We start from the raw sequence: 26,987 nt of genomic DNA, 5'->3' as shown, positions 1-26,987 counted from the left end.
TTTAACAGAAAATTACTTCAAAAACAACAGTGAGTTTTGGAAATAATGGAAAAAAATCATTTCTTAAAATGAAGAGGAATAATCTTGAAAAAATAAGTGCAATTTGCTCATACTAAAGAAATCAATGAGAGTTTGCAAATTCTACAAGAGCAGCAGAATGGCTAAAGTGATAATCTCACTCAGTGAATACTGACAGTAACTCTGAAATTTGCAGGCTGTTTTGTTTCCTTTAAAAATTTCAGCATTAGAAAAATATATTTTCATATATATACAGGAGGTGCTGCTGTACAATGAGTGTAATCACTAAGACAGGAGTGTACCACATTCTCTGATAAGCAGCATAAAAGTAAGAAATATTTGAGGTGAAACTGCTATGTCTGGAATATCATGACTGTTTCCCCCTTGAGATCCTGAGAAGGCTATGGCTCTAAGGACACACTGCCAGGATCTAGTTCAGAAAGGGATTTAACTGAATAAATCATTAAAGGATTAAGAGCTCTGACTGTGCTGTGATGAGCCTGAGATTAGTACCAGACATGTATGACAATATACCAGACAGGCAAGCCAAAAATGTCTAAATGGGAAGAAAGTGGACTACAGAGATTGAGCTGTAAATTCCACTTCAAACATGTAGTACAGTATCTTGAAAATAGGTAAAACAGATAAATTTCTTATCCTTGAAAACTATTAAGATATTGCTGGCTGTTGCTGTAAATGCAGCAGTGTATTCTTTCTTACTACTTAACACAACAAACCACAGAACTTGGGATAATTCTGCAACAATGTCCAAATAAATTCAAGAATTTACGCTTACCAAAAAAAAGTCAAACCACACAAGTGGATAAAGTATGAGAGTCCCTCTAGAGAAGAACATGAATATTTTGCTGACCAAACTTCAGCACATATTAAGATTTGCTAAAAACTTCATCTATTCAGATTTTACAGTTACCAACCACGCCTAACAAATGATAGTCTCTAACTCTATGCTTCATTTAGAACTCAACGTCTGTTTTTGAGGAACACGTTGCATATGTCACTACTATCTCATCCATCATCTCTTCAGAAATACTCTATTGTGCAATACCCGCAAAAATGAGGTAGAAATGAAGATCTTCATACTGCAGAGCATGGCATACTAAACAATGTCATTGCAGTAGAACTCACTGCCAAGCAAATGTAAGAGTGCTCAGCATTCTCCAGGAGTGAACATTTAAACATGACTATTACCAGACTTAGCAGATCCCTGAAAGACAGCATCTTTGTACAGTCACAAGAAAAAAATCACAAGGAGGAAGCAGAAAAAAAAACATATCCAGTTCAAGTTGTCACTGCTCTTTGAAGACCCTTTCCTAAATATTCTTCTATCTCATTTACACAGCTCCCTTTTGCATTCACAAATACATTTCCTTAACCATTTACTCTCCCAAATTAAGGGGGAGAAATCACAACAGATCCCCAAATACAACAGATTAGCTTCTGTATTTCACAAAGCTTCAAGCACTTACCGTAGCAATTACAACCCTTTTAGTGGTGTTATCACACTTTATATCCTCCAAGTTCTTTCTTATTCTTTATCTTTACTGATCTTAATACTCTTAACTTAGTTTGTATACTCATTTTTTTAAAGTGTTCGTTTCTTCTAATGCAGCTACATCCTGCATTCATAGATGTAAGTTCATGTTTAATAATACTTGTGAATGCTTTTTCATGTATTCATTTAATGCTCGCATAAATATGTGCTGCTAAAAAACTGCTTATGTAAAAAGTGTAAGAATGTACCTTATGCTTTTGAAAACCCTCCTGATTGACTTTTATTCTTATTCAAGCATCCATCCCATAAAGGGCAGCAAGGATACTTGCTGTATCTCACAGATCACGATTATTTTTACTTTAAATACCAATCATAAAACACAAAAAACCCAGAGGACTAAATGCAAAACACACTAGCATCGTTACTTAGATTAAGCTTAGTCTTTGCCTTAGAAAAAGACTGAAATTAGCGTGACCCAGAGAAATGCACAGCCCGGAAGGCTTGACAAACATACTACTAGGCAATTTCTTCTACTGGCAGTTGGTTCCTATCTTTTGCCCAGAAAAAGTAATTTCTCCTGAGTCAAATGTTACATGTGTCTGCAGAGAATTAATCACAAGAGTTCACTTGCAATGAACTTCCTAGAGAATTTTTAGCACTAATTTTTTCAGCCTTAAAAACAGTAACAATAAAGTATCAGTAATCAACAGTCCTGCATTTACCAGAATCATTCTCTATGCTAATTGAAAAGCTGCATAAACTGAAACACTAACTTTCCTTCATAAGTCATGCAGAGAGCTGAAAAAAAGTTATCTTAGAAATGGTTATGAAAAAAATTGCACAGGTTTCCAATGCAGAAGCCGATGCATCTTATTATGGATACAGTGCTTAGATTCCCTTCTCAGGTGAATCTAATAGCACATTCTTCTATACAAATGGTAGGTAGCTTCACTTGTCCTTTTCGCCTCTATCAGAGGGCAGACGATATTTGCCTTTTATTCTCTGCAGCAATATAGCCCTCTCTACACATCTGGAAGGCAGTTTGTCAGCTATCTCAGTTATCCATTTGTTTGGAAACAGCAGTAGATCTCAAAACAAAGCAGTGATTTACTCTTATATAAGAGAACATTCCATTACTAGGCTTACTTTTCTTAGAAATAACATACTAATTTTAAGGTATTTAGAACAGATTTGTGTTCCTTGCCAATCTGTCATGAACTTTTTTTCTAAATCATCACAAGTCACACAAATCCTGCACAAAACATATGACAGTAATAATACATGTCTTCAAGTGCCTGCTTTTTTGCAAGTCCCTCCTACTTTTTACTTTTCAACAGGACAAACTAATAAGCTAAAAGCAGTTAGCTTTCTTAATTACTTGGCTTTCTTCTCAGGAAGGTTTCTCATTCTGTAAATTCACATTGGCAAAAACTTCACAGTGGATAAGCTAGAAGTACAAATGCTACAGTAAATGTATGAGGAAGCTAATGACATGAATACAACCCACAAGGCCATTAGCCTCTGCCAAAACACAAGGTTTCCTGTCCTCTGGTAGGCCAGTCAGAATCAATGGGTCAAGGATGCAGAAACCTTTCTGAGGGAAAAGGGTAAACAGAAAAGCAACCATAAGCTCCATACAACTGTTCAGAAAAAATAAATTTATCAGTTAAGAAGAATGTGAGGTGTTTTGAATAAATCACTTAGGCTCAAGAAACCATCACTTTCTGACAAAATTTGCTAATTATGGATCCTGGCCCACAGAAGCGTTGACAATTACAAAGCTCCAGTATACAGAGTTGAACTCCCTGCTCACTCCAGTTGTAACAATAATTATTTGATTTTATTATTTTACTACTTCGCTATCAGCCCTATAAAAATCCACAAAGAGAGAAAGGTAACTTCACTGACAACCCTGCTCTTCAGTCTGCAATCACACTCCTTACCGGCAAAGTTACCTAACATTTCTTCCGACTCTGACAAGAATAATTGATTGAAATGAACTCTTCTCATTGAAAGAAATATATATATTATATACACAAACATGTATGTTTCAGCTCTCAGTGTTTCCCTAACAGAACAATTCTGCAAAATCTCATTTTTCTGATTTGGTCATCTTCATGAGCTTACTGGATAGCCAGATGAAAACCTAAGCTGAAGCTTGAAAATTCTTCCGGAAGACAGTCCACTAGCAAGGTTCCACTCAGGACAGTCATCTTACCTGTTCTTACGACTGCTCTCCTCTAGACTTATAAAATGCTGGTAGACCCACAAAACCAAAACCTCACTAGCACAAGGCAACTCTCAAATAAAGTACATATCTGCCTGTGGAGACTGAAGCTTATTTTTCCAGTAATGTTTTTCCAATACCTTTCAGTGTTGTCGCTTTCATCTTTTCTGAAGCTTAACTATTAGAAGAAATCTCTCTCCCACCATCTCTCTAGTGTGCTACAGGTCTGCTACCCCATCTGTCCTACTCACCCTGCCATGCTCAGCCAGAAACACATTCTAATGATCACCATATGGAAGGGCAAGAACTCCCTCCTCCTAGAGAGTCTGTCCTGACCCAGACTGCAACACCTAGGACAAAATAAACATGCAACCATTTTTGCTTTCTCATTTGGTCAAGTGAAACTGAAACACACTAAAGAGTTATAGTGTGATTAAAAAAGTGTTTATGATTTCTGTTGCATAAACGTAAGGAATTCCATTAACATCTGAATGTTAGGACATCTATTTTCACTTAGCTCATGATAGAATTAGGATTTATCCATCACTACTTTTCTTTTTTTTTGGGGGGGGGGGGGGGGGGAGGTGGGGGAGGAAAGGGGCGTCAGATTTTATTTCTTCCCCATCCCAATCCTCGCCAAAAGTGTGAGATACCAGTTTGGAGAGACTAGAGAACAGTCATGAAAAGCGAAATACACACACAGATGCATACAGATGTGCCAGCAGCTTAGCCCATTTCAGAACAAGCACCACCTGCTTGTCTTCTGATGTCTTCTGTGACTTTTTTTTTTTTTTTTTTTAAACACAAGAGGTAGAATGCTACAAATTCTCATAACAATTTACATGAATTCATTCTGGAGCAGACTTCTGTAAATATAAATAAAACTGTACTTAAGCATTCGAATCATGGAGATTTTCTCTACAAGTCATATCCCCGTAGATCTGCTGGCAAAACTAAGCTATCAGAAGTTTTCACTAGGTATTAACAATAGTTCAATGAGAAAGGTAAAGGACCTAAAGTGAATGATTGTTTAAATCAGGTATTTCTTCATGCCCATCACCTCTCTAGCAGAGAATGGTGATTTAATAATCAGAGAGCTTATATAACACCCACTGCTACCATTATCTTTCCATAACGAGTAAAATTGATACGCATTTAGTTCTGATAGTCAAAAAATAACTACAAAGTCTAAAGTGCTACTTTTAAGAATAGAATTCTGATTCAAAAATCACTGCTGATACCTACAAAGGCCTAAATTACCTTGCTTGGGAAAATCTTCAGTGATTTAAGATATATATATATTAAAATACTATGGCTCTAAGCAGAAAGGGGAAGACTTATGACATACAATTAAAGCTCTGTAAAGTCTTACCACACTTTTCAGGAGACACTTTAATGACCTTGTACCATACGGATTTTCTGGCAAGTGTTAAACTTCCATAGTGTATATACACTGTTAGGGAGTGTGGGGAGATGTTTTTACTTTTTTACGTTGTTTATTTGCTCAGTTGCAAGCTGTGGTACATAAACAATTATAGCACATTCACAGACCACAAGCAGTATGCTAAGCAATGTAACAGCAATATATGGTGTCCAGATACTTCAGTTCTTCTGGTTTGTTTCCACTGGGAATTGATTCTGTGTTAATGGAGACTTAAGAACAAACTATATATTTATTCTTGAAATGATGTATTTATTCTTGAGATGATGATCTTAAACAACAGATGTACAATATATATACCACTAAGATCATAGCGGCTCATCCTCTGTGGGAAGCGGGGGGGGCGGGGGGGGGGGGAACAACTGACACAATATCTGAGAGTCATTATTACATATCTGTTTTAAGAGTTTACTGAGAAGTTAGAAAAAGGAAACATTTTCATTCATCCTTTTGTCCTCTTTCTGTCAATCCACGATTGGTTTTACAAAAATTTTTTTTTTCCTAGCTAATGGCATACAGAAGAACTCATCTTGCCTATCAGGGCATAATGGAAGTTTTAAAATTCTGCTGTAAAAATACATTTTAAAAGCACATAAAATTTTCTCTACCTTATGATTTTTATTGCAGTCACCACTGAGTTTTAAGCAAAACCACAATGCTCTTCATTTTCCTTAGCACACCTGAAAACTGAAAGCAATTGCAACAGCTACATGTCTGACCTACATGGATGCAGCCAACAGCAAGTGGCCAGATTGGATCTTCCTATTTGAGGTCACAGGAAAGATTTTCTTTGCAGAATGAGGGGTGGGTGAACAGCAGTGTTTTTGTTTGTTCTTGTCTAGACTAGTTATTTGTTAGTATTTTGATCTAGCTGGCATTTTCTTTTATTTCAGTTAGTCAATTAATTGTCCCCTAGGGTATTTATTTCTTCTGCTGGTAAGATTTTTTTCATGCAAGTCCTCTGGGAGAATGTCTGCAGAATGGATTAGGTTGGAAATGCTATTACTTTCACTGTATTTTAGACACTGGCAAGGATGAGAATTTAAATGAGTGAGATTTCAGATGTCTCCATTAGACACTTCACAAATTCCTTCCTGCCTATGGGAAATAGAGTACAACACTCCTAACATTACGTTAAAAGCAGGATTTTATGGCAAAATATTTGCATGTTAGCTTCAAGAGAGATCCTGTATATGCTTTTGATATTTTCACCCATACTTTTACAAGTTTCCTTCTCAATACTTTTATTCATTATGTACTATACTACTTTTCATTTACAGCATTTGGAAGGAAGGGGAAAAACAATTCTTGTAAAACAATGGAACATCCCTGGATAGTAGAAAGGATTTTACTTTTTTTTTTTTTTTTGGCATCTACAATTTTCAGAGTTTACCTCTTCATCTTCTGTTTAGTTCCAGAGACCATGTACTGAATAATAGCTTTCTGCAGGTCATGTAACTTCACTTTCCTGTAGACCTGGCTTTCAGAAAATATCACAGTCATGATGCTTTAAGTATCAAACAACTGTATCTGAAGACAAGCAAGAGTTTAAAAGCACTGCTGAGTAAGTGCGCGACCTCGTAACAATGCAACATAGTATCTATCTACCTACATACATACACACACACACACATATATATATACACACACACACACACACATATATAAAGAGTTGGGAGCTACCCAGTGCAGTATTTCAAGTTCACCAGTTTTTCTAAACACTAAAGTAAACAGCACATCATTTCCACATGATGTTTGCAACTACCTAAATATGATCTATATAACTTCTTACAGCCATGCTCATAAACCAGTAGTTTCTATAACAGGTCTGCTGATTGCCTTTGACATGAAAAGCATCTGAAATTATAGTACAGTTTTCTCTTCTGTATCCCTGTAGCTGTACATTTGGTCATCAGTTTAATACAAGAGGCTATTCTTGATGAAGCTAACCTTTTAATACTGCAACATCAATGAAATGCCTCGTTTATTCAATAATGAATTATTTTTAGGTTTTGCTTTATTTGTAAAGCGCACACTAGAATTCACTGCCACCTCCAAGATTTACAGTGTGTACATAATAGTCTTAACAGCGTCTTTTGGAAGAGAAATGTAACAGAGCAATTCTCTACTCCCTTCAAAGTTCTAGCCACTCATTCATTCAATGATTTCCAGTCCTAAATAAGTAATCAGGAGAGAACAAAGACTTAAAAAAGTTGAAAGTATTAACCCAAGTTATAGTCTGTGAAATAAAATTATACACAGAAAAAAACAAAACTTTTTTGTAAATACTGCATTGGGTAGTATCTAGTTGAATGCTGTTATGTCAGTTTTAACTGTCAACTTTCTTCATTATTCACAGAACAAATCAAGTGTCCTCACCATTCAGCTTATGTTCTCAATTCAAGAAGGTAACCCTATTCAAAGAAGAAACTTCAGCATACAGAGAAACTGAATAGGAAGTTTCCCTACTGCTGACCTATTCTACCCTTAAACAAGCTAGTACCAAAACCATTCACAAAAATAAATACTGAAGTCACACATTTAAAACAGCACAAACAGCACCCACTGTATCTTCTCATTACATAACCATGTTGGAGATCTCTGTTGTCTAATCATTAAACAAACTTCCATCAAGAGACACAGACTGACATCGGAATTTTAAACACAGAATTATAGATTTTGAAAACTATTACAGTTTCCACATTCTTTTCTCCAGTTGCCACCTAAGCTGAAACATCCTGTAACTTCAGGACAACTGCTGCTGAGGCGGGTAAGAATGGAACACACACGAGGGGGGCTGCCTTAGACTTCCTCATGTGCTCTCCTGCAACACAGCCTCCCTTCCACCCTTCACCAAGGTCCCGCGCTCAAGAGTTAAGGGTTCTTACACTAGACAAGGAATCTATCTCACAAAACAGAACTACACAGTCAGCTGTCATCATCATTAGTTATTGCTGGAGTTCAACAGGTACTTACCTCCTTCTACAATCCAACAAGAGCATGATGAGTTTTGTCAGCTATGAAAGGTACTTGAACTGCCAGTTTAGACAGTCTTATTACTACTCTGTTTATACTGGCAATATTGTTCATACAAGATACAAGAGAAGTCCGGAATCTCACCCAAATATTTAGTAACTGCTGTCAAACTTCATTAAAATTTTTTTGCTTTAATAATAGTTTGTATACATATATACACACACACGTACACACACGAGAACTACTGCACCACTGTCTAAGCATATCATCTGCTAAGACTCTTTAAGACCTGACAAAGTAAGAATCAAGTTTTTTGCTATATCAGTGTCTCCTGTCTGCAGCTGTTCTGCATGGCAAATTTCCATTTCAGTAAACTGGTGCTCTGTTCCCAGAACAGATGCAAAAAAAAAATCAAACTCCTAATAAGAATACACAATGCAGCTTGATTCTAAGAACAAAGTGTAATTTTGCACTCTAAGTCTTCATAATTCTATAGTCAAATGATTCTTTTAATTGCAATGGGAATTCCATAACCCTTTCATTCTCGAGGAAAATTACTTTTTTTCTAGTGAGAGAACAAGTGCTGTACATCAATGTTGTATTTTTCAATATGCATACACTTTGTTATTTCAGAGCATAGTTCTAAGCTATAGATAGAAAAACACCTGTGTTCCATTCACTCCAGCATTGGTTCCAAGAAAGAAGTATTTTGTTAGTGAGCAGAAGTGTGAATCCTAGGTCCAGAATTTGAACATCAAATTAAAAGGTTATTCTTCAAATAGAATCAGATTATCCTGATGTCCAATGTTATAAATAAAAACAATGTAAACGAGATTAATAATGTACATATCATCAACATGATTCAGAAAGAGCTGCTGCTTCATGTTAGAGGTCCTTGTAGAACTGAACAAAGTATTTTAACTCATCATCTTTTAAATTTTAATAAAAATATGTATCTTCTCTTGCTATAGAAGTTTTTATTGTCACATACACATCTCTTAAGTGTTCCTCACTTCAAAATACCAACTAAAATAAACAGATATTTAATTCCCAGAGAATTTTACTGGGAAAAATGAAAACTAAACAAGCCAGAATACTGAGTTATGGCAAAGAGCTTGGGTGGAAAAAGCTTCTTACCTTTAATCAGATTGTGGCATTAGAATCACAATAAGTAAACAAGAATTTGCCGACAGGTAGACCATAAAAAAAGATCTTGAAAGTCAAAAAAACCCCCAAACAAACAAGAAAAAAACCCACAGCTCTCTAGCTTTATGAGATCTATTTCTTGGGATGTTTAGCAGTCTAATCCATATAGTTTACTAAAACACTCAGCGCAAAGAAATTTACTAACAGAAATAAATCTACCCACCTAATTAACAATTCATATTCATGTCCCCTGCTGACACTAATTTATATCAGTTTTGTCTAGTCTGAATTTTCTGACAATGAAAAACGCACAAAGTATTTGAATGATGTAATACTTTTGTTAATAATTTATGACACTTCTAAGAAATGACAAAAAAAAGAATCAGACTTTGAGAAAACAATACCTATAAAAAGTTTTACAATGGATTTAGTGAAAAAATGTCATCCATTTCCACAACTAACAACTCAAAATAATTAATTTAATAAGCATTCCACAAAAGAATAGTAAATAAAGGAAATGAATGATCACTGAAGTACATACAACTGACTGAGAAAACAAACTCTTGACGTAATATTAAAACTAAAAATCTTGTGAATATTCTTCTGATAAGCAGACTTGCATCAATCTTTACAACCGTAAATTTCAACTTCCAAACCAGGTACATATGATTTAGGAAAAATTTTCCTAATTAATGAGCTTTCAGTGGGAGTTTGCAGTTTCAGTCCCAAATATTTCAGCTTCCAAGTATTCCAGGTGCTATTATTATCAGAGATACGTACATATTAGGATTCTCAGTTTGGAATTTATGCTTATAAGCACCTCAAAAATACATGCTGTTAGCCAAACACAACTCAGAGGCTTAGAACTAGAAGTCTTTGAACTACAGGATTTCAGTTTGGACTGCTTTTATTAAAAGATTATTTGAATAGTTCAGAATCTTTTTTTTTCTTTCTTTCTTAAGACATTGAAGTGTATCTTCTGCACATCAATTCTTAATTGACCACTACATGAAGAACAATCAGATTTTGCAAACTGGTTTTCTTTTCCAATATTCCTAAAATGCATGCATTTAATATGCTCATGAACATTAACAACAGAAGTACAGCAGTGTAAAACTGCACAACAGATACATAGCAGGAACAGTCCATTTTATCTATCAATAATTAAACACAGGAAACTAATTCCCTACTAACAGAATACCTCTTCCCCTCCCTTAGTGAACAGTACATAAAACTATTGTCAAGACGTTAGTTCAAGTACCCAAAACAGAAGACTCACTGGAACTTGAATTCTTAGCAAATGACTTACCGGCAGTGTTTGTGTGATCCTGTTAAGGTTTCAATCACAAAGCATTCCCCTTCATTGAGACAATATGCAAGATCCTTGTCTTTGCATGGCTTAAAGTGCTCGGATCGCTCAGTGGAATACGTTGTAGTATCTGTGGGGGGGAGGAGGGGAAAAGAAAGATGCTGTAAGGCTACATGTAGAATGTTCTTAAAATGCGCGTTAGATTTGGTGTCAGTTACATCGATTAAGACAATCCAAGTAATTAAGAGACCGGACATGCAAACTTCAATGTAGCCACAATATTATTTTCAATTAAGTTGGATAAAAACATCCACAAAGTGAATCTCATTTTTGGAAATATTACTAGAAACACTGAGCTAGATTGCAGTAAGTGCAGTATAATTTCAAATCCCATGAGTCTGCCTTCTGGAAGGTAGGCAGATCTATTTTTTCCTACTACCCTATAATTTTATGCAACAACAATTACCGCTAACGTCTCTGAAGAAATCAATTGTAGGTTCACCCTCTACTATTCCAAATTTTCTAGCTGTAACAGTCAATCGATTATTTTTTCATATTATTGAAATACGTTCTCTAAATAAAATACACAAACTTTTAAAATGAAAAATGAGCAAAAAGTTAATATATTAACAACCTTGAAGAAAAAAGTAAAAACCTGAATACTAATTTGACTCACAAGTCACAAAATTGTCTGAGTATTTAAACAAAAAAGATGCAACACAGGATCATTTCATTTCAGGTATATAATCTGTAGGTTTCGCACAGGGGCTCCCTCTCCCGCAGCTTTATTCAGAAAAAGCTGGTAACAATTTCGAACTCGCAGTTAAAATCATAAGGTCTGGTAAGACCGACAATACATCAGGGTGAGCTATCACTCCTGCCTTCTGGTCTGTCTCTCCAACACTTCCAAGACATTGGATTAATCAACAATAAACTGAGGTTTTTAACGAGGAAAATCAGTATCTGGCTGACACCTGAATCCTCTTCACTAAAGCCAGAATTTCACTCACCAAGTGTGATTTTCGAATTAAGACAACAACTTCCCCAGTCATTGCTCATATACAACCTTAACTCTCAAAACTTAAGTAATTAAATTGTCCTTAGCTTCACTGGGACCCGCACCTGCAACTCTGCAAACTCAGAACTACACAAACACACACACACTGTTTTTGCTCGTAAAAAATACAAAATAACATCAACCACATTAAAACAAAAGCTGAAAAATAAACACAGAAAAAAAGCTTTAACGAATGTCTGGAACAGCTCTGCAATAATATTCCGATAATTAAATGTGTTGTTAATAAAAGGATTGAAGAGATTCTCAGTTTTCTTCCTCAAAACCAAATTGAGAATGAAGAGCAACAATTAAAAAAAAATATATTTTAATTCCTAAAACTTTCAAAGTAACCAGTTTTTCATTTTGAAAATATTTTGAAGAAAGCTGGTATGACAAGGTTTCCCCGTCACCCAGGCTAAGTGAAAGAAGATCAATAAACCTAAATTTGAGAAGTTATCTCTGGCAACCTCACAAAGAAAATCTGCAAGCTGAATTGGTAAATGACCACTCAGCCTTCCCCCCCCCCTCCCCCCCCGAAATAAAAAAATATTTTAACACGAGGTTTTCAGTGGAGGTGAAAGTCCTGGGAGTAAGCGCTCAGCTCTCCCTTAGCCACACGCACCGGTTCCTACCGGAGGGCGCCGCAGCGGCGCTGCCCAAGCGGCGCCAGGGTTCCACCGCCTGCAGCCGGGGCCGCCGCGCCGCGCCGCGCCCGCTCCCGACCTCGGGCACAGCGGCGCCCCGCGCACGAGCCCCCGGCCGCTCCCCAGCCGCCGCCGCGCCTCCGCCCCCCCCCCCCCCCAACCGCCGCATTCCAGAACGTTCTCCGCGCTCTTAAAGGGACACGCGGGGCGGCGCGGGGGCGGCGCGGGGGCAGCGCTCCCCTCGGCCCCCTTTCCAGTCAGCCCCGGAGGTGCCGCCGGGCGGCGGCCGCCCGCCCCGAGAGCCCTGCCGGCGCCTCTGCCGGCCCCTCCCGGCTCGGCGGCGCCTGCTGCACGCTGCCTTCCCTCGCCTGCAGCGCCGGGCGCTTCCCGCCTCGCCGCCCGCGGGCTGGCAGAGCACCGTAGCGAGGGTCCTCATCGCTTTGCTAATAACTCACACAACTGCTTTCTCCTTCTCCCTTTTCTTCTTAAGCTCCGGACGCCTCTCGAGCTGGCGCTTCGGCGGAGCTAGCGACCGTACCGCCAGCCCTCGGGCCCCGGCGTAAGGGCCGACGCGGAGCTCGCCCTCTCGTCAGGGAGCGACGGTCGGCTTTCGCCCGGGTACAGGGATTCCGGGTTTCTACGCAAATTTTCATCTGCTGCTGAGTTTCTTCTGCAGCGCTCCCTAGTTGGCCTTCATCTTTCGTACCTTCAGTAATTTCATGCCATCAGCCAATGCCGCGCAGATTTGGCTAGCTTTGATGCCTGCTGCTAGTTATTTTCCTTACATTCTCCTTATTGCCTTTGGTATTTAGAAGCAGGCACGGTTTGTGATGCTTCATTTTCTCTAGTTCGGCACGAGTTCAGCTTTTCTTACACTGCTTCGAGTTCGGTCTCGATTCTTTTAAATGGAGCAGAACAACTCCATATTGAGATAACAGTGTGACAGTCATGTTACAGCAGCCTTGGAAAGCACCTTGAAATGTAGACAGGATTTTGTAGTTTTTTTTTTTTTTTTAAATAATACTCATTAAAAGTCACTTTTAACTTAGCCTTCTCTGTACTGGAAATAATTGCGCAAAACTAACAGGTTCATAGCATAGAAGCATTTGGCTATATGTAACAGATCTCTCTACTCCACCAAGGTTGTATGTCTAAGCTGCACAGGCCATATCACTAACACTCAAAATACTGTTCTAGCCTTGCTGCTGTTAAATAGTCTAAACTTCTTATAAGCTGTGTTACTACTATTTCACAAAGCAAGTGCAGAAAAAAAGCAGCTTTATCAAAATTGCCATCATTTTCCTTGAGAAGGTATTAAAAAAAAAAAAAAAAACAAACTTTCAGTTTCGCATATTCAAGTACAGTGTGCTCATTTCCATTTCAGTGGAGCTGTCCTTTCAAAAGCTATGGTTCTTTTACTCAGGCATTTCATAAAGACTTCTCAAAATTTGCTTTCAGGTTTGTCTCTTTATGTTGCCTTCAGTACAACTGAAAGAAGTTCCTAATCACGAGCTCTGCATATAAAACTGCAGGTCACTGCTGAAATGATGTAGCTTCTATGTAGAATACGGAAACTACTCTAAAAAATATCCCTTCTGACAATGTATTTTGTGTATTGTCATTGCAATCTAGAAAAAGGTCATATAAAAGGGCATTTAATAGGATATAGAGAGTTAAATTGTATATGCACTGAAGTCAATGGCAAAAAATTGCCATTAAATGAGCCAGTATAACCAGGATTTCATGCAGTTCTCATAGGTTATGTAGTGCTTCTCTCCTGCTATTTTGCAATTGCATGGTAGCTCTGCTGGAAAGGGCCTTGGGGGCAGCAGGGGTGGGAGACACATGTAACAGGTCATATATTATTCTGTTTACTCATATAGCCTGAGTCTTAAAATATGTAACTTACGCTTACAGAAGTAAATAAGGAGGGGAATACGGGGAGAAAATGCCAAGCCCCTAGCAAGATACTCATTAAGGAATAAGAAGGGAAAAACCCCATATTATTTGCAAATACACTGTTTCTTAAAATTTAGCCTAAGGTGATTGTAGCTCTTTCCTGACTGAGCTGTCAGTAATTGTAAAGCAAATATTTAAGACAGTCATTTTTAATGCAAAGCTGAGATCTTCCCTTGTCTGTGCTAACCAAACACTAGTTGGTGTAGCTTGGGATACTGTTGGAATAAGTAAACTACAGTCAAAATGAGCTAAAACCTAAAAATGTTATCTACAGATTAGAACTTTTTTTTCCCTGGAAACAGTAACAAAGTTTGTTAAACTTACTTGAACTGTTTGCATGTACTCATCCATAATTAAAGCAAAAAATTGTTAACGAAAACATGAAAAATATTACATGCATGTAAAGAAGCAATAGTATTCTAACTAGAGATAAAATTATGAATGTTGGTTATTGAAGCAGATAACCCATAGCCATTTTTTGCCAGGCAAATCTACATTTAATTTAATAACATTTAAAAGGATACGATTGCACTATGATATAAATTAAAATATGCTATAGATACGAGAATACTTGGAGCTTTTATACTACACTTCAGGATTTCAGTGAACAAGTACCAGTAACTTAGCAACAAACTGATAAAGCAGCAGATGCATCAAACCAACATCACTTATACTAGGTGGCTTATCAGTCAGGTTGTGAAGATAGTTGATAACAGTGAGAGAATGTCCAAATGCTGTACCTTTAATTTGGGGTATTACATAAGCAAGCTGTCATGTTATTAACTAACTCAAAAACATTCCTGTGAAGCATTTCTTTGTGGTTATGGCCACATACTTGAACAGACTGCTTTTGCCCTGGATCAGCAGGGCACAGTATCACATCCATTACTGCACAGAAACAACAGCTCAAACTCCAGAAATGCACAGGAAATGAGAGACAGACAAGTCACTTCTTCCAAATCAGCCTACTTCCCCTCTCTTTCAGTGACTCCCCAAATTAATTCTTAAAGTGAAACGTCACCTTGGACTAGAAATAAAAATGCTGTCATTTTCCTAATAGCATACCAGCTTGATACCACAACATGTAAGAATTTCCAAGCTACCAATGCACTGTTAGCAAAATATCATACGTAATCAGAGAACTGCTGCTTGCTTGCTTCAGACCTCACGTGTATTAAGGTATGCCTTTGCTTTCATGACTTTGAAAAACAATTCAACCAACCCCTATTTCTGAAGTCAGATTGTAAAAACAAAACAGAGAGCCCACCTAATGATATCCTGCAACTGAAACTCAAAAGCAGAAAAGAAAAAACTAGCATCATTTCAGAATGATGCTAGTTGATTGCATTTATCAGAGCTTAAATCATTCTGAAATACATTTATGTACACGCAGAATGAACAACGAAGGCAGGAAATTCCAGAAAGAGCCTTATGAGACACAAAGGGCCAGGGTTTTTCCAAAGTTCACCATCTAGGAGCAATACTATCAGCAAAGCAACGTAAGTGACTAAAACTCTGTAAGAGGTTTTAGCATTCACAATGGAGTTATTTTGAAAATTGAGCCATGACAGTTGTGATGGGAGTTCTGAATACAGAGTGCTTTTGCCAATCAGACACACATTCAAAGTGTCCTTTTGTAGAACTTCTCATTAATTAATTTCAAAGAAGTTCACAGAGGAGTTTGGTGAAGTGGGGTACTCAAGATTGTGCCAAAGCTGGATCTAGCATCCCCACCAGGGCTTCTCTCTCCTTTGAGCCTAAGCAGTCTGTTCCTCCCACCTGACATGATTAGGATAATCAAGAGAAATACTTGAGATTAGATAGCACAGGGTAGATACTAATGCCATGGAAAGGGGACACCTATTTTGTTTGCCTTGGATATGAAATGAGCTCCAGGAAATACATTCTCTGCAACAGATAGAGAAACTGAAATACAGTAGAATTGAATGACTTGCAGGCCAGCACAAAAGCAAAACTTAACAGTAACAAACCTTCTCAGTGGTGCAAAAGCTTACAGGAAAAAGAACAGTTCTGCATAGTTTAAATGCTACTACAAGAAAGCAAGCATAAGACACTACATCTGCTATGTCTGCAACTGCTGGCATGCCATAATGAGACAACAAACATAAATCGTCACGTACCAAATCTATAGTAGGGTGCATATAGTGCAGCAGCAAAGGTTTGTGAAAGAAACATTTTTGGCTCAGTTTGGCCACTGAAAAAATGCCATTCATTTGGAGCAATAATTACTCATTAGGTATTAAGAACTGTTAAAAAAAAAGAGAGAGAGAGAAAAGAAAGAAGTTGCCCTAAGCAAATCAAAATAATCTGCTTTTATTTTTCTTACTCAGAAAATATCATTGCTTAGTGCCTTGTTAATAAGTTTAAATGAGCAGTTTCAGGACTTCACACTTCCAAATCCGATATACTTAAAAGGGAGTAAGAGAAAGAGGTGCAATGATCTAAACAATTCAGTATTACTACAGGAAGCATGTAAAGTATCACAATCATTATTACATGTAGTAAAAACATGAATACATTCAGCAATACTCCTCCAAACCTTTTCCATGGATCATGACTGCCTTTTGCTCATGCCTGTAAGGTCCAGCATGGGGAAGTGGGAGCTTGGAAGCAAGGACCAACGGAGAAGGAGATGAAGACAAGACACCTGGGAGCGCGGCCTGGAACGGACAGGCCCCAGTTCTAACCAGTCCTGCACATGGCTCTGGTTTGCCCCACATTGCCTGATTCCCATCACAACTCAGAAAAGATTAGTTTGTTAATCTAAGAGAAGTACACTAGTAAAATAATACCAGGTTCTGCTAAAATTCTTAGTATTGCACAGGCATTTTTTTTCTACTGTCACTTAAATTATTATTTACATTTTCTTTCAGGAGAAAGCATAAGGCTGCTTCAGTTTGCCCCAGGGCTAGTATTAATCTATGGCCAACCTAAGAACAAAACAGAGAGGCAGACTCCACATCATTTATTCCTCCACCTTTTTGTCCAAGCCTAAAATACTTCACAGTGGAAACCTCTCCCTGCCCCAGTAACAATTAAATGAAACCTATTTTCTTAACTGTTCTTATCCTTCGTATATATGTATCATCATAACCCAGCAATAAACCTTCATCGGTTCATTTTATAAACTCCATTCACCATCTCAAATCAGTTACAGGCTTTATAGACTCTTACTTTCATGTGAAAATCATATATAGCACATAATTATGCAAAGTATCCATGCAACAGAGATACTGGTAAACAAGAGCAATTGCCTTGTTGTTTAATTTAAATTTATTTCAACATAAAACGAAACCTTAATTAGATCACCCTCCCCCCTTTTAGATGAAGCAATTTTGCCCTTTACAAGCATATCAAGCAGCCCCTTTTATCAACACGTGGGTGAGGGCAGAGGAGGAGACACTGAAAGATTCTGTGGGTTTCAGGAGGACAGCAGGAGTCCTGTAGGAGGGAGAAGTGTATACAAGCAGGTCGCGCTCCCTGCCGAGAACAGCTCCAGCTCTATTCTTGAGATTTCACACAGCTTTCTGAAATTCTGGTGCCCCTTCCCAGCCCACTTCACCCATTCTCATCTCTCAGGAAAGCTCAGAGATGCACACATAAACGTCTCTGATATCTCAAGCTCCTAATGCCAGTTGGAGGCTCACAAACCCAATTCAGTCTCAACTGCTGGAACTAACCTGACCTTTAAGGGGGTCTCCTGGAGGACCTCCTGTCCTCCAGCCCAGCACATGTTGTGTTTTACTGCCACTATCACCAAAGCAAATTATGCCACCAGAGCTGAGAAACCTCCAAGTAGCTCTAAAGCACATAACTGCCACATGAGAGTTTTACAGAGGCAATAAAACTGGCTGTAAAAATGAATGACTCGTGATTTTCTTTTCCTGCAAAGTCTTTTCGTGGACTTTCCTGTCCACATATTTTTCCACAAAACTACAGAAAAATTTAAATTGGAATGAATCTAGCCCACCCTCCTGCTCAAAGCAGGGCTAGCTTTGATGTTAGACCTTGTTGCACAGCCCTTCCTTTCAGCTGAGTTTTGAAAACCGCCGAAGATGGAGGTTCCACAGCTCTTTGAGCAACCTGTTGCTCAGGTTAGACTAGCTGGACTAGCAGACTAGTCCCTCTCCTTCACTCAGGTAGACATTCACTCATATTAACTTATGATATTGAGACTTTGCTGAGAAATCGCTGATTGTACTATGAAATTGGAATGGGCACAACTGTAAGTCTGGTCACTTGAGACTCTCTCTTAAATCTGAAGAACTGTATTGTTTGGACTATTAAGAACAAACTTAACAGTTTCCTTTCCTCTTTCTCTATTATGTAATTTATGTAAGAACACAGTTAAGCCTTTTCCATAAGCAACTTACAAAACTTTAAACACTAAAAAATCTTTCCATTCTTGAGAAGATAGCACATTTTTCAGAAGCTTGTGGTTTATGTATTTAAATAAGCAACACAATGAATACACAAGAGTCCCCTACAAAGAAAAGTATCCTACAGGATTTACAATCACAAATAAATAGAACTAAAGGCATTCAGGCTAAATAACACTGTCTAGTGAACCCAGGGGGCTTTAGCTTCCCCAGCTATTGCTGATGGAAAGAAATGCTAAAACTGATGATTAAGGCCTCTTCATTAACGATAATTGCAGATTAACTAGCCACCAAGGCTTTTTCAATCAGAGATCTGGAATAATCAGCATTTGCAAATCTTTATATACTATCCTATAGGAAAGTTCTGGAAACAAAGTATTTTGTGATTTACAGTTCTATAGACTCATTTGCAATTCCTTAATGTTCTACAACAATTATTCAGTAATGTGTTCTAGAGATTTAATAAATGATTCGTTTCCTATAATCATTGACAAAGTACTGTGGGATAAAAATAGATATTAAATGGAAGAAAAAGATTATACCTCTTATAGTGGGGAAGACTTAACATTACAATGTAAAAGCACTAACAATCCATAAGTTGTTATTAGTTTGTCTCTCTGGTAGTGTGACACTGTCCAAGGAACTAAAGTAGGTCAAATAACATATTGAATAGGAGCGAAGGAAATAAGAAGTGCAATTTTAACCCTAAACTGATGCATCTTTCCAAGGCATGCAATCTAAAACTTATCATTCGCTATTGCATTTATCATTTTGACATCCTCATGGTGTGGTGATACAAAGCCAGGCTGTGAAACATTATTCTCCACATCTCTTTTCCTAAAGATACCTATACATCTTTCCTTATATTTTATTTTTAATCTCACTTCCTCATCTTCTTCCTGCCCAATTTTGTGTTTTAATTCAGTCTCCCGGTGTAGAGAAGAGAAAGGCATGAGAAGGTAAAGTTGCCCTTGCAACAGTTCTTTCATTCGGTGCTGCTCTGTTAACATGTCCTACTGCTCTTGCAAAATTTCTCAAGCAAGGAGACCACTTTTCTGACACAGTACTGAGAGAAGTGCAGTTGCATAAATCACTGTGACCCTACTGCCAGCACACAACCAGTTGCTCAGCTCTTTACTATAGCACTTCCTAATGTAAATAAGTTAGACAGATAAATTGTATACGGTTTTGTAATCTAAGCCTGTAGTGTTTCAACATAGCAAAGCATTAAGTCAGCTGTGGTAGGAAAGAGCCAGAGTAATGAGGTTCAGATGTGGGCTACTGAAGAGTCAGGAACTGGACTTGAATCTACGCAGAGCTAGAACTGGCTTCACCTAACGGATATCAAGGATATACATACCTAACATTCAACTTCTACATGACTGTCTTGTAGTCATATAGAACCTGACTGTTTCCTATTTCATAATTCTTTGGCCTTGGAGTCACATTCAGATTAGATTTACTTGCCCCTCTTTTGGTCCTATATTAAACACACTCAGAAGGATGGGTTCAAACTCTGGGATTCTAACCTAAGTCAAACTTACACTCTAAAAAAAAAAAAAAAAAAAAACCCACTAAATAAAATGTAAATGAACTTTAGTAAGAAGATCCTGCCTACTTACTGAAGTGAATGGATCATAATTATTACAAATATTCTTTCCTGAAAAAAGCTGATCAGTAAAGAACGTTCTTTACAAAACTGATATAGGCAACTGTTGCATTGTTTCAGCTCTTGACCAACAAAATACAGGCTAGAAACACTGCTAAAAGGAGCTTTAATTTGATCTGCCACTCTCCTTTGGAAAAGATCTTAATTCACTCTCAGAGACTTAACAGCGATAGTCACAAAAGAAAAAAACAAATCAAGAAACAAAACAAAATGCCAGAATTCTGGTAGGTGGCTAGATTCAGTGCTAAATCCTCATACAGGTCTTCCTCTTCCAATTAGAGTAAGCTTCTCTCGTTGCAAGCTCAGCTTCAATACCATTACTTAATCATTTTTTCTTTCTGCACGTGTTATGGAAATTTCCTTCTCAACTCTTTATTGAATATTCTTTTCATTTGCTTCTATAAATACTAATATATTGTTCTGTTTTCATCTTACTGATATTCATAGGATTATATTTAATGTCCTAAAAATTGTACTCTACTATTCACCTGTTTTTCCCTTTACCCTTTAAAGTTTTTTATACTTTGTTTCAAAGACATAGTTCCTACCAAAATGCATAACCTTCCACCTTAGAAAAGGTTAAAAAAAAAAAAAAGTTAACAGACAAAATTTTGAATTTCGTGTCTCTTGAAAATAGATTTTTAAAGTGAAGATGTAAAGATATAAAACATTAAAGGAATGAAAATAAAAGTTTATGATGTATTTTGACAAAAAATGACTACAGCGGAATAAATATCATTCAGTTTATTCAAACCACTATATAGAACACCAGTGACAAAAAATCATATCAAAATATTCTACTAACCATTTCTATTGCTGTATTCATCACTCCTTGTTCTGAAAAAAGAACATCATATTCCAACAATCACATACTACTTAATAATCCGTACAGGTATTCTCTTATCTTACGACATTCTGTATTTACCTGATACATTTTAGAGAGGGAAGACAGAACGGAGGAAAATGCAGTTTGTTGATTATTTGCTCTATTAAATTATTCAAGAAAACAAGAATATTTGTCACTCAGACAGTGCTATAGCAAACGATTCAGATTCATGCTACCTTAGGACCCAGCTGCTTTTACAGACAAACAAACAGCTAAGCAGAATCCTCCTTGCGTTCTTGTGGGTCCGGCTGACGACGGGATGCGAGTCCCACGGCAGCAGCCCCAGGCTCCCTGCCTCATCCCTGCTACAAGCACATCCAACCCGCTCAGTAATCTACTACTGAACTATCACGTTCAACTGAATTTGGTGCCACGCATACAAAGGGACTGGAATTGACGGTTACTTTCTCAAGTTTACTAAGATAAGTCATCCCATTCAGAAAACTTTCAATATGCAACACTAGTCACAGGCAGCTGGGAAAGACATTTCAGTGTGGGCAATATATTTAGTTTATACAGCAAACTAAAAATACATGTATGTTTAGATAAGTACAGTATAAGAATAGTTGAAAAATCTTATCATATATATATATAAATATATATATAAATTATATATATATATAATATATATATAAAAATATATATATATATAAAAATATATATATATATAAATATAAATATAAATATAAATTATATATATATATAAAATTTTGTAACAATATTCTTTTTCCTCACTGCTTATTACTTTCCTTCTACCTCCTCTCTTTCCTAAGTATCAGATTCAGGATTTGTCGGATTGCTTACTAGTTTTTATATTTCTCTATTTCATAGCTTGGAAAAATTGTAGGACAAGATAATTAAAAAATCTAACCATCACCATTGCATTGCCCAATATCCGAGACAGATTTTTCTGCTAGGCTCTCTGCAACACAGACTGTTCAGCTGATACAAAAAGAACTGAAAATAGTTACAACTTCGTGGCTAGGCTTCCTCGCATTAGAGAGCGGCCGGCATTAGCTGAGTGAAGCAATAAACATTTTCTCGCCAACTGTGAGCAAAGCGATAAGGGAAAGAGATGACAGAGTTTGCAAGTATAAGAAAAGACGCTTTTGTACAGTATAATGCACTCTAAAATGCCTCCTAGGAGCATGACCACGGGCAATCATAAGGCAAACCAGGACTTGCACTCAGTCAGGCCCCCTGCTTTAGTTTTCACAAGCCACAGTGCACCAAAAACTTACATTTGAAAGCACGCTCTCTACATCCAGTGATGCTATATATTTCTAATCTTATAAGCTATGAGTATACTCACCTTGAGTAAAGCAGCATCGGTAATTACTAATAATTCCTTATGTTAAAGATAGATTATAACATTGTATATACACAATGGAAAGTATTGGTGGCTACTGAGTTTTGGTTACCATTCAAGTAGCTATATTTTATAAATCTGCCTTATATTTCACTTCCAGACATCCTTTATAATGAGGCAACCTGACTTACTGGTAGTAGTATATACCACTAGCCATTCTGGCTGACAGAACATTTTTTGAGGTTATGGCTTCTTCTGGGCATCATCTCTTTCATCCTCAGTTCAATAGTGTATTTTCACTGACCTCATTCAGTTCTGAGCAACTCTCAAGACGAACAGTCAGAAGTCATTTTAGGCAAACATTATACTACATGCACTTCAGCTTTTTACAGCTTCACTTGATTCAACTTACAATTTGGGGAGTTTAGGTAAAACCTTTAGGTCAACCTTGACAGTGTCACCCTTCAAAAAATAATTCTGAAAGCTATGATTAACAGTACTCCAGTAATCATCTACCTCCATTGTAGATAACAAAGGAAAATTTCCTATGCCAGTTTCTACTAAATTGGATCACTGCCTAAAAATCTTAAACACATTCAAGTTGATTTTCATTAATAGCCAAATTAATTTTTACGTCTTTTTTCCTCCCTTTTTCTTTCCTCCCCGCCTTGCCCTTTCTTTTTTTCTCTCCCCCCCTTTTATTTAATAGAAGTGGACAGCTGTTTCTTTTTTAAACTTAAAAAGAAAAAGCCTTTCTGTAATTTGGTGTACTGAACCAAAAAAGTGCAATGAAATGAAAAGAGCCTTTAAAAAGAGAAAAAAAATGAAATGGCTGGTTTTTCACTCCTACATTGTACAAATTCAGAAAACATAAGTCTGCACTATGTGTTTCAAGTAGTATAAATTCCAAACCCTAATCTTCATTACACTTAAGTTAGAATAAAGATAGGATGACAGGACAAAGTGACTATCACAACTTGCATGTCAAAATAGTGGAGTCAATGTTAAAATAGCATATTTGCACTCTTGTATTTCTTAATCTCTTGCTCTTACATTTCAAGAAATGCATTTCACATATTTCATATTAGGAAAGAGAAGGAATGAAACATCTGTAACAGCTCCTCTACCTTAGAGAAGCATTAAGATCCACTCTTGCCCTTCTACTCTCCACTGCAATTAATTGGCTCAGATAGAATGGACTAAACAGCTACGGCAAGCATATTTCAATAAAATAGTCTTTGCAAGAAATCTGCCTTGAAGTGGGAAAAAAAAAAAACAAAAAAAAAACACCACTCCCAAAATCCACAACACACACAAACCTCTTCCTTAGCTTTCCCACATTTTTAAATCAGATACATGTTAACCCAGACATTTTTACCCACATTAGCTAACAAAGAACATTAGATTTCACGTGTTGCAGTTGTATCCTTGTTTTATTACTCAAACTATTGCAAAATAGTTGAAATTGAAACGATATCTCCTACCTTCACTCATGGGAAATTTGGGCAATATCACAAGCACTGTGTGTCTCACCACACCAGTTTGATGGATGCAAAGCAGTCAGCTCTCCAGTGCTAAACAAAACAGCTTGGAGGTTCAACAAATCAGCACTGCTGGCATCTGATATAGCTAAAGTAAGTAAAGGGGAGGAGAGTATTTGTGAGAAGGCACTGACAACTTCATTTCCAGTTCTTGTTCAAATTAAATGCAGGCTGGGGCACAGAAATGGAATATAATTAGACATAAGGAGGAGGTTCTGGTTGAAAATACTGGTATGGTAAAGAAAGAGCCAATTAAACTAGTACTTTAACTCCAACTGTAGTATTCATAATGTTCACAGAATGACAATAGAGTGGGAACAAAAATAGAGAAATCTTTCCCGAGGACCAAATTTATTAATATGAATTTATGAATTCTGGAAATGCAACACTGACCACCTCCAGTGGCAGTCTAACTTCATTTTACAATCTTTCAATTGGAAAATGCATCACATTCACAACTCTAGTGTCAAGAAGTTAGAAAAAAATACATACAGAAATGACAGCTGTGATAGCTGCTCACAGTGCATGTTTCAGTGAACAGATAATTGAGTAACAAAAGATAACAGAAAAAAAAGTATCATCTCTTTTGACAATTTCTAATTCTTCATCAACTCTAATATAAGTAATACATGTAGTCACAACTGAGTAACTTTTCTAACAGTTGTACTTTCCTTTAACATGTTAACTGGAAAACGAATACTGTAGTTCATGATCATCTATTGTGCTAGGCAATTTTTAATGACATTTTGTAACTAGTAGATTTAATGTCTATTCAAAAGCTGCTCAATAGGTAGCTAACATACCATTTCTGCAGCTGTCTCAGAACTTCTCATGTTATAAAGCTGACTCAGATAGTGATTTTATGCCAGATTTTTGGCGGTTGTTGCAAAAATCCTAGTAATAACCCCTCTGGAGAGCATAACTGCTACTCTTGGAAGCACAAATAAGGCCAACAAATGTGAAATCAGCTGACGAATTGAGTGAGCTGGTTACAAAAACACTTCAGTAATCATAGTCAGAAGTTCAGGCGAGATGAACCCCACTGCTAATCAACTCCTCTAACAGCATCCCATTTCAAGCTTATGGAAGGAAATCAAAAATATTTCCTCATTACAGTATTTCTGTAAAGGGATGATTATTTTACTTTGTTTTCCTAGCCCCCCCCCCCCTTTTTTTTTTTTTTTTTTTTTAAGGAGTTTTCTAAAACTCTCATGTAACATTGCCCAGTTCACAATGCAGTGTGAAATCTCCAACACGGAAATGCATGTGAGACTTCATATAACAGGAGAGTGGATTCAAGCAGTGGTTCTTTACAGCAGTTTATCACCCAGCCTGCGCAGGTTCAAGTTTCCTCAGTGAACTGAACTTGCCTCACTGAACTGAGGCAAATGCCTGCCCTAACTAGGATTCATTTTTTTTCTAACCGCTCCCCAGGAAACACGCGTATCATTCACCTTATGGACCAACTGCCCTAATATTTTGCTAGACTACAACAATTAAAACTATTAGTTGGAAGGTTTTCTTTCATGCTAATTTTTTTGAAGAGCTTTTTGCATTTTCTCAATGTTCAGTTTCTTTTTAGTAACAGCAATGCAGTCACGCACTCGCAATGAGCAAATGCAGTCAGAAGCAGCAGATGATCTTCTGGTTTAGAGCTAATTAAAACCTGAAGCAAACCCTAGGAAAATGTAGAGAAAAGCAAAGCAAGCCACCAAATTCTCTGGAACACAGCAAGTTAAGTTCTTTGACTTCAATAGTGTCGGACTGAATTAGCCATCTTTTGCACAGGAAAAAGCTTCACTAGTGCAAGAGTTGTTTAACAGGTCCCATTCCAGCCTCCTTAAACAGCCACTGGCACGCATAAGAGACACATATATGCAGTTGTAGGGGAGGAATACAGTTAGAATTTCTTTCTTCAGATCTCACTTGTGCTGGAGAGCCTCTGAGAGGCACCGGAGGCTAGAGTAAACTAGAACAAGCTAGAATGATCTATGAATTACCCAAATTGCACTGGGAATCTGGCTAGCATCTGGTGACTCCAAAAATACATTAAAAAATAAAATAAAAAAAAATCAATCCCGAATGAGTAGAATTAATGTTTCACATCCCTTTTGGCAGCCTGTATCGTTCCATTTGCCGATAAGTATATTTTCCTTCTGTTTTTTTCCACTTGAGCAGGTTTCATGGTTGTTCAGCAGTTTTATGTATTTTCATATGCTATTGCCTCAGTACTGTAAAACACATTGAGAGTTCCTGCTACCTAAAAGTCTCTTCCTACGGGCTGACGAGGACTTCAAAGCCAAAGTGATCAACCTGAGTCTTTATTATCTGACCTTCCCACCCATGCGTACACTGCACAAAGTTTGTTCAGGTGCCAACAATACAGCAAAGCAGGACACAGAGCACATCAGTATCTAAAAATCCTGTCAATGCAGCCAACTTTTTAGAGGTCTATATTAAATGCAAAAGGAGTGGTATGTGCCATGCAGTTATTGATAAGGCAATTAAGACTTATCAATATGATATGAGCATATATATGGTATGACTGAAAACCTCAGCACATTGTAGTGGTATCTCAAGGCTCAGTCAGAAGGAAGTGACTTGATCAACATCTAAATCATACCTGAACCGCCCATTTAGAAAAATTTCTGTATACAGAATCACCAACAGCCAGTATGGAAGAAAATTAGGGTTTTCAAAGACATCCATTATAGCTGGACAAAATCTCAGCAGTTACCAGAAAAGCCCACAGTTCTGTGCTTGCGTGTTCTGTGTACCAGGGCTGCTTACAGATTAGCATCCTTCAGGATTGCCAATATTTGGGATGTTCCAAGAAACATTTTAAAAAGCTTTGTATCTGTAATTAACTTAACATGGCCAATTAGTGTTACT

The 26,987-nt window shown here is 37.3% G+C and overlaps 1 protein-coding gene across 3 annotated transcripts in view; it reads right to left on the bottom strand.

Moving 5' to 3' along the window:
- NRG3 (neuregulin 3) overlaps positions 1-26,987 on the bottom strand; it is a 402,761-nt gene that overhangs the window by 223,811 nt on the left and 151,963 nt on the right. For all 3 annotated transcript variants that reach the window (XM_062580115.1, XM_062580117.1, XM_062580116.1), the window contains exon 2: positions 10,631-10,760. In XM_062580115.1, the coding sequence (XP_062436099.1) occupies positions 10,631-10,760 (130 nt within the window). The remainder of the gene's footprint in view (positions 1-10,630; positions 10,761-26,987) is intronic.

The sequence above is a fragment of the Rhea pennata genome, chromosome 7, assembly GCF_028389875.1.
Source record: "Rhea pennata isolate bPtePen1 chromosome 7, bPtePen1.pri, whole genome shotgun sequence".
In the NCBI taxonomy this organism is placed as follows: Eukaryota; Metazoa; Chordata; class Aves; order Rheiformes; family Rheidae; genus Rhea; species Rhea pennata.
Note: the sequence above shows the minus strand (reverse complement) of the source record. Positions and strands in the feature narration are given on the sequence as shown.